The 8,526-nt window shown below is 53.5% G+C and overlaps 1 protein-coding gene across 1 annotated transcript in view; it reads left to right on the top strand.

Annotated features, from left to right (window-relative positions):
- The first annotated feature begins 3,014 nt into the window (after window positions 1-3,014).
- CIMIP4 (ciliary microtubule inner protein 4) overlaps window positions 3,015-8,526 on the top strand; it is a 20,321-nt gene continuing 14,809 nt past the window's right edge. Inside the window, exons 1-3 of the mRNA XM_077761955.1 lie at window positions 3,015-3,134; window positions 3,209-3,311; window positions 7,184-7,243. Coding sequence (XP_077618081.1) covers window positions 7,222-7,243 — 22 coding nt within the window. The 5' untranslated portion in view covers window positions 3,015-3,134; window positions 3,209-3,311; window positions 7,184-7,221. The remainder of the gene's footprint in view (window positions 3,135-3,208; window positions 3,312-7,183; window positions 7,244-8,526) is intronic.

The following is an 8,526-nucleotide window of genomic DNA, read 5'->3' as shown; positions in this document are numbered from 1 at the left end:
GTAGCTGTGTTTGCCTGCCTCTACCTGGTCCCGTCCTTGCTCCGTCTGCCGTCCCCTTCAGGTTCCTTAGAACCCGCAAGGCAAGAAGCCTCCAGAGCAGCCCCTGGGGGCGGGGAGCCCACACTGAGGGGGCCACTCTATTACTTGGTTTTGGCAGAGGAAGTCGCCTGTTGTCCCATGTCCGGTGGGGCATGCGAGGACCCACCAGAAAGAGGCCCCAAGTGGTGGGGAGAAGTGAAAGCCGGCCACCAGCCCCCTCCCGGTGTAGGCCAGCCCTCTGGGGGAGAGGAATAGAGGAGGAGGCATCTGGCCTTTGAAAGGAGGGTTCAAAGGGGTGTCACACAACACAGGCCCTCTCAGAAGAGGCGCTCAGGGGCGCCTGGGTGGCTCAGTTGGTTGAGCGGCAGACTTCGGCTCAGGTCACGATCTCACGGTTTGTGGGTTCGAGCCCCGCGTCCAGCTCTGTCGGTACTGACAGCTCAGAGCCTGCCTTGGATCTTCTGTCTCCCTCCCTCTCTGCCCGTCCGCCGCTCACGCTAATAAATAAACAGTAAAAAATTAGAAAGAAAAAGAATAATCAGGCTTGCTGAACGAGGGGGGCACGAACCACCCCCACAAAGTCAGGGAGCCCTTTCAGCATCTAAACCCCCTCTTGGAAAAGTGAAAAACCCACGGTCCTTTTGACTCAAGGCAGTTTCAGTGCACCCACACAGAGGAAATCAAGTCGCAAGACTGATTATTTACAGATCCCAGACATGGGTGGGGTGGTGATGAGCCACGGGAAGGGCTGTCCTCTGTCCCAGGTTGTACGTGAGCAGGAAAGACAGAGCAGGATAGCAGGCACCTATTAGGCACAGGGTGGTTGGGGTGGAGGTCTCTAAGTTTTCATGGGCTCAGCTCTAAGAGGTTATTTCAATATGTGCCCCGAGAAAGGCAAAGACAGAATTTGAGATGTGGGAATCCTAAGCTCAGGTCCTAATCTAAACGTCCAGACTCGGGGTATGAGGAGGGCTGTCATATTGTCAAATGCCTTGGTAGCACCTAAGGACGGCTCCTTCCTCCCTCCCTCCCTCCCTCTCTTCCTTCCTTCCTTCCTTCCTTCCTTCCTTCCTTCCTTCTTTCCTTCCAAAGTAGGCTTCATGCCCTGTGCAGAGCCCAACTGGGGCTTGAACTCACAACCCTGAGACCGAGACCTGAGCTGAGATCAAGAGTCCGACGTTTAACTGACTGAGCCACCGAGCTGCCCCCACAGATGTCTGTCTTCTCCTCATTGGCTGCATGAGCCCAGGCCTCACCTCCTGGAGGTTCCCTGCTTCCTGTGTAGCCTTCCCGGGCAAAGTCACGGTCATGGAGGGCTGGGGGACCAAGTCTGTCCGTGACATACCTGGGCTCTAGCCCAACGTTGAGGCAGGCAGGTGCTCAGTTCGCTGAGGAGACTGGGATGTGAGGCTGGGTCAGACTGGGCGTCTGCGTGGAAGAGGGCTGGGCTGACCCCTCCCGCCACCACGCTGTCCTTGTCGCGCTAGCTTTAGGTCCTTTATTGGAGACTCCAGTGGCCAGAGAACTCAGCTAAGCCACGCCCAGTGCCCTGACCCACAACAACTGCTATAATAAATGGGTGCAAAGCGGCTACGTTTGTGGTAATGCGGTTACGCAGCCAGAGAAAATTAATACAGGCAGAGAGCAATTAATACAGGCAGAGAGACCAGGAGATGGGTGAGGAGACAGGAGGCGGCGGTGGTCTGGAGGGGGGGGTCCTGGGGGAGATGCGGCTGTGGCTAAGGGCGTGCGAGTCCGATGTACGTGGAAGGCCTTGCTGACGAGTGGCTCCTGAGGTCAGCACTGAGTTACAGGCGACATCTCTCTGTGGCAGGCAATGTGCTAGGCATTTCCCGAAAGCGACTTCGCTCAGTTTTCACTCTTACCCTTGGTGGGGAGCTGTATCTGTTTTATACACCAGGAAAGTTCAGCCAAAAACTTGTCCAAAGTCACTCTCTCTTTTTAAAAAAATATTTATTATTTATTTTTGAGAGAGAGAGACAGAGCATGAGCAGGGGAGGGGGGGAGAGAGAGGGAGACACAGAATCGGAAGCAGGTTCCAGGCTCTGAGGCTGTCAGCACAGAGCCCAATGTGTGGCTTGAACTCACAAACCATGAGATCATGACCTGAGCTAAAGTCGGACGCTCAGCAGACTGAGAGCCACCCAGGTGCCCCAACGTCACTCTTTTCTTAAGTGGCAGGCCCAGACTCAGGGCCCCCGAGTGTAACCAAGCTCTCTGCCACCTGGGGAGACCCTGGAAGGTTGGTGGGGGTGTGGTAGGGTGGGGTAGGGGGAGCATCCCCTCCACCCCACCCCTGCTGAGCAGCAGCCGGACAGGACTGAGTTCCCACTGGCATCAACTGCAGAAGCCACTTAACTAGGAATCTTCTGTTGCCCTCGTGGTTGGAGGGGGGAGTAGTGCCGACTCTCACATCCTGCTCTCATTTTATACTTGGCCCCTGATCCCTTCGTGTCCAGCTCTGACAGCTCCAGGCACACCTTCCTCCCCTCCCCACTCCCCTTGGCCTATACTTGTGCTCATAAGCACGTTCACTCTGTAATGTTCAAGTCTCTTCTAAACTGTTAAACTCCTACACATCCGTCAGAGTCCAGCCCAAATGGCCCCTCTGAGAGCTCCGACTCCTTTCCCCAGACAACACTAATCACTCTCTCTATTTAATCGGCTGGAGTTCCAAGAACTTCCTTTCCATCTGATGGCATCCGAGCCCTCCATGCCCGACACACAACCTGGCACATGTAAGGGAGAAACATTCTGAGTGGATGAGGGAGTGAGCAATGCCTGAAGGCCCCTCCTTCCCCCTCAGTACTGGCTTCACACACACACACACACACACACACACACACACACACCTTCCCTGGTGGGGGTGGGGGAGGCCCCGAGCCCTCTGAGGTAACAGAGCCCTATGTATAGCGGTCTCCATGGCAACTCCAATGAAAGTGGAGGAGGGCGGTACCCTAGCAACCTCCCAGCTGCCTTCGGCAGCAGTTCTGCCCTGTGCATCTGCGCTCCTGGGCTCTGCAGGCGCCAGCGTGGTTCAGGTGTTTTCTGACGTTATGAGAGAGAGTGGAGAGGTGAGGCCGAGGCCTGTGAGGTGGGCCGGGGGTCTTCTGGGACCCAGGAGTTCATTGTCCCTCTCTCCATACAGGGCCGCTCGTGAGGGAAGAGAGCCCAGACACAACTGGACCTTCTTCCCTGGCTTCCTTGACTGACGTTTCTTGGGACCTTTCTTTCCACATCAGAACCTGGCAGTGAGTTCACACTTCTGTTCAAGCCAGTCCAGGGGGCTGGGGGCGTCATGGGGGCAGATGGGACGCTGCTGTGGGCACATCGGGGGCGGGCAGGGGGGTGGGTAACAGGGGATGAGAGATGGGGATGGGAGCAGACAGCCCACTTGAAGGAGACAGAAGATGTCGGGCGTGGTTTCAGTACCACCTGGCTGAACTCCTGTTTCTTTCCTGAGCCTCAGTTTCTCCATCTGTGAAAAAGGGTGAGTTAATACTTTCTTTGAACTCCTGCATCCTTATGAAGACAGATTAATCTACTAAATGTCAGTGTGCATAACAGATGATCTGTATTAGTTATCTCTTGCTGGGTAACAAATCACCCCAAAATGTAGTGGCTTAAGAACACTTTTTTATTTCACAATTTCTTTGGGTCGGAAATACAGATGCACTCCAATGGGTCCCCTGTCTCAGGGTCTTTCACAGTATATAATCGAAGTTCAACTAGAGGACCTCTTCCCAGGGCTGCTCGTATGGTAGAACTCAGTTCCTCATGGATTATTGAATTGAGGGCCTCAGTTACTCATGAGCTGCTGGCCAGAAGCATCCCTCAGATCCTTGCGAGGTGGGCCTCTCCTGAGGTTAGCTCACGACATGGCCATTTCTTCTATCACAGTGAGCCAGCCAAGAGCCTGACAGAGTGTGAACAACGGAGTCACAATCTTCTATGTTCAGTCTTCAATCATCCTGGAAATGACAGCCCATCACGTTATCCCATCAAATACTCCATTGGTCAGAAGCAGGTCAACGGGCGCAGCCCACACGCAAGGGACGGGATTATACAAGAGTGTGAATACCAAGGGACAGGATCCTCAGGAGTCCTGTCAACTGCTTACTTCAGTGCCCCCTCGAGGCCCCAATAATTTACATCCCTTCCACGTGCAAAATACATTTATTTCTGCCTAAGATCTCAAAAAAAAAAAAAAAAAAGCTCATTCCATTACAGCATCAGCTCTGGCTGATGCTCTAGATTCTGCATCTAGAATCTGGCTCTACAAATCGGACCCAGGTGTGGAAGAGGCTCCTTGGCTGTGGCGTCTTGAGCTCAGTCCTTCGCCATCAGTCGATCTTGTGAAACTAAGCTCTGTGTGAATGCACCCAACACACAACGGTGTGGACACCTAGGACGTGAGCTACAGTCATCTCGATTCAAAAACAAGGAAGCTGGAGACACAAAATCACTGGTCCGTAGCAGTTCTGAAATCCAGCCAGGGAATGGTCGAACTTTCCCTGGTTGGGTTTCAAGGCGTGGAAATCATTCTCCGTGGTTCTCAGCAATTCCCAGCAGGTGCTTGCTTCCTCCTTTCTAATTATGCTTTAAAAATACAATAAAATAGAAGATAGCACGTGCATAGGCTAAGTAGTTCCCGCAGAATTTGAGAGTCCACCAGTCTTTTTCTATTTTGTACTTCTCTGCCCCCTTTCCTCCAAGCTGGTAGTGCTTTTGCTGATAGTTTCCTCAATATTTGAATCCCCCAGGGGCCCACACCACTAGACAACAGCTATGCTCCTCTCTTCTGGGGCTCCTGCTGAGACAAACTTCCTAGAGGTCCTAATACTCCACTGGGGGTCTTCGAGGTGAACCCTTATCTCTTGAAAGGGCCCTTNAGCCTGATGCGGGACTCAACTCATGAACCATGAGATCATGACCTGAGCCAAAGCCGGACGCTTAACCGACTGAGCCACCCAGGCGCCCCTGAACACATTTCTTAATTTCAGCATCTTTTGGCACTTGAAGAGGATGAGGTTTTCCGAAACCATCAGGTCCTGCCTCTTTTGTGTTTAATGGTCCTTCCTTCAGTGCTGCTTTTTCCTCTCATATTTCACTACAAGAAGAAGCAGGGAGGCATCTTCAGGGCCTTTGCTTGGAAGTCTCCTTTGCTACATCCCCCAGCTCACCCGTCACATGTTCTACTTTCCACATAACCGTCAATGGCCACGTCATAAGTTTCCATTGTTACATAACAAGGATGCGTCTTCGTCCAGGTTCGAAGAACACATTCCTCGCGTCCTTTTGTGCCTGCACATCCGTTAAGGAAATGTAGGATTCCTCCATCACGTCCCTCAAATTCCAGCCATGCCTCAACACTGCTTGATTCTGAGGTCACTCCCACATTTTTAGGTTATTTGTTACAGCAGCGGCCCATCTCAGTACCAAAATATGTGCTGGTTACCTCTTGCTGCATGACAAATGGCCACAAAGCGTAGCAACTTAAAACTACGTGCTTTAGGGGCACCTGGGTGGCTCGGTTGGGTGTCTTGACCTTGGCTCAGGTCACGATCTCACGGTTCATGGGTTTGAGCCCCATGTCAGGCTCTGTGCTGACAGCTTGGAGCCTGGAGCCTACTTCAGATTCTGTGTCTCCCTCTCTCTCTGCCCCTCCTCTGCTTGCTCTGTGTCTCAAAAGTAAATAAACATTTTTTAAAAAACCTATGTGCTTTAAAGAAGTACAAATTTATTATCTCATAGTTACTATGAGTCTGGATCCTGAATGTGGCCTGGGCGGGTCCTCTGGGTGTCCCATGGGCTATAAGGGATGTGTCTGCTGGGCTGTGTTCTCATAGGAAGGCTCAACTAGGGAAGGATCCATGACCATGCTCACTGGGGAGGGGACAGGATCAGGTAGTTCTCTGAGGACTATGGGACCAAGGGTCTCCATTCCTCGTGAGCTGTTCGCCTCTCCACGGGGCAGCTCAAAACACGGCAGTTTTTTTTACTAAAGCAAGGAATCCAGGCAGAGCCAGAGAAAGAGTGTGAACAAGACAGAAGGCACCTGGGGCACCTGGGTGGCTCAGTCTGTTGAGCATCCGACTTTGGCTCAGGTCATGATCTCCTGGTCCGTGGGTTCGAGCCCCGTGTTGGGCTCTGTGCTGACAGCTCGGAACCTAGAGCCTGCCTCAGATCCTGTGTCTCCCTCTCTCTGCCCCTCTTTGGCTTGCACTCTATTTCTCTCTCTCTCAAAAATAAATATATTTAAAAAAAAAAGACAGAAGGCACTAATCTAATCTCAAAGTGCCATGTTTCCACTTTGTCCTATCCTTTGGATCAGAAGCAAGCTGCTAAGTCCAGCCCACACTCAGGGCGGGGTGTGTGTGTGGCCAGGGGCTAACACGCTGTGTGAATACCAGGGGGACAAGGATCATTGGAAGCATCCATATCAGAAGCTGCACAGTCACACAGGGGTTGCCACATGATTATCAGGTGTCAACATTAATAGGGTGTTTTGCTTTGTCATTTTTCCAAAGAATAAAATCGACCAAGCTCTTCATCTACTCTGGGCTTTACCAGCAGACCAGCGGGGCTGGGTGACCTGACACTCCCCCTCCCTGGCCTCCGTTCCTTTATCTATAAAACCAAGAGATTGGATTAGTTAATCCCAAAGACCCCCTCCAGCTCTGACTTGCCGCTTCCGTGCTCTCCTGATTACAAAGATGCTTACCGCTTAGGTCTAGTGTGAAGCATTCACTATACAATCCATCGTTTTATCTTATTTGCGGTGAAAATCTTAAAAGCCACTGCAATAAAATATTAGGAATACGAGGAAATATCACCGGGAAAAGGAACGCAAACCTGAGAGCAGCAGAGACTTTGAAGATTCCAAAGTTGCCCCTCAAATTCGGCCCAGAGGCCTGTTCTTTGGAGCAAAGGCTGAGGTTGGACCAGGGTGATTCCCGTGCTCGGCTCTCCTGCGTTGGCCAAGCCAGTTCCCTTGGCTCAGGCTGCCTCTGGGCGGGGCCGGGCTGATGGCCAAGGGCCTCTATGTTCAGCTCTCAGCTCATCTGTCTCTGCAGAGACCATGTGTCATCTGTGATGACCAAATGTGTTTTTCTGTCTACAGGACGAAGCTTGGAATTACCTGTCCCAGAGCAAGAGTCTATGGAGCTGGGCCGCCAAATAGGTAGGACAGACTGCCCTGGGACCAGCTTCTGGATGGGCGCCCTGGGGGCAGCAGGGAACGGCCCCTGCTCCCTCTCCCTCGATCTGGGTCTCAGTCTTGCTTGGGTCTCCCACTTGGGAGGCCCTGACTCCCTCTGCGTTCTGTTTGAAGACAGAAATCAAAGGCAGGGAGAGGAATATTGCTGGCCCCTCCCATCTGCCCCTCTGCTGTGCCCTGTCTCTGTCTGCAGGGCTCAGGGGGAGGTGAGCGCCCCAGGGCAGGGCAGAGGAACAACCCAGCTGGGGCCTGGTCTCGTGGGTGGAAGGTACGGGCAGGTCCTGAGTGAGCCGGGCCCAGGGAGTGGTGTGGCCCAAGGAGTTGAGACGGGAGGGTCCAGGCATGGGGAACAGCGTGGGCAGAAGTCTAGAAGTCAGAGGTGCTTTGGCGGAACCTAGAGAAGTCATTATGGCTCCTGGGTCCTGGGCCTGGATCCCCGAGTTGGGGGCTTTGCCTACAGGACAAGGGGGGAGGCTTTCAATGCAGGAGTGACTGGGTCAGGTCAGCTCTGAGAGGGGGCCCATGGCGCGTGGCCATCCAGTGAGATCGGGGAGGACTTGCCTGTTGGAAACTCTCTCCAAAAACCCCCGGACCCCGGCCATGTTAAACTCTCAGATTCTGCCTCTCTCAGGGAGGCTCTGATGCAGGCGTCAGGAGGGGCCCTAGAATCCATGGATGTAATGAGTGGGGGCGTGTTGGGGGCAGGATTCTGATTGAGGGCCAAGCTGGGAAAACTGAGCACTGACCATCTGACCCTCACAACAGCAAGTGAAGCTGGTCTCGCTCTGCCCGCTTTACAGCTGAAGGGAAGGAGGAACGGCAGAGTTACAATGGGGTTCCTGAAACGCCAGCAGCCGACAGCCATTCATTCATTCATTCATTCATTCATTCCACAAATATTTAGCTCCAAGAGGTCAGGGGTTGGCCTTTTAGTTCACTGTTGTGTCCCCGGTGCCTGACGCAGCACCTGACACAGTTTGTGCTCCGTCAGCAGGTGGGTTGGTGAATATGGGCTCTCTGGACCGGGTCCGGCCAGTGAAGGCTCGTCACCCCAAGGGGCTGGCGGAGGGAAGGTGGGCAGGCGATTCCGCTGTATCGTGAGGATCAATGAGGCAGTCGGGAGCTCGGCCTGGGAGAAACGGGGAGCCCTGCAACTTGAGTCGTGAGCCCGGCATCCTGCGGGACCCCAGTAGGAGCCCATCCCTGCCCTGGGCCTCAGCCCCGCCCCCCCCCCCCCCCCGAAACCG

The sequence above is a fragment of the Crocuta crocuta genome, unplaced genomic scaffold (genome assembly GCF_008692635.1).
Source record: "Crocuta crocuta isolate KB4526 unplaced genomic scaffold, BGI_CrCroc_1.0 scaffold193, whole genome shotgun sequence".
In the NCBI taxonomy this organism is placed as follows: domain Eukaryota; kingdom Metazoa; phylum Chordata; class Mammalia; order Carnivora; family Hyaenidae; genus Crocuta; species Crocuta crocuta.
The sequence above is the reverse complement of the archived record's forward strand: the minus strand, read 5'-3'. Positions and strand labels throughout refer to the sequence as shown.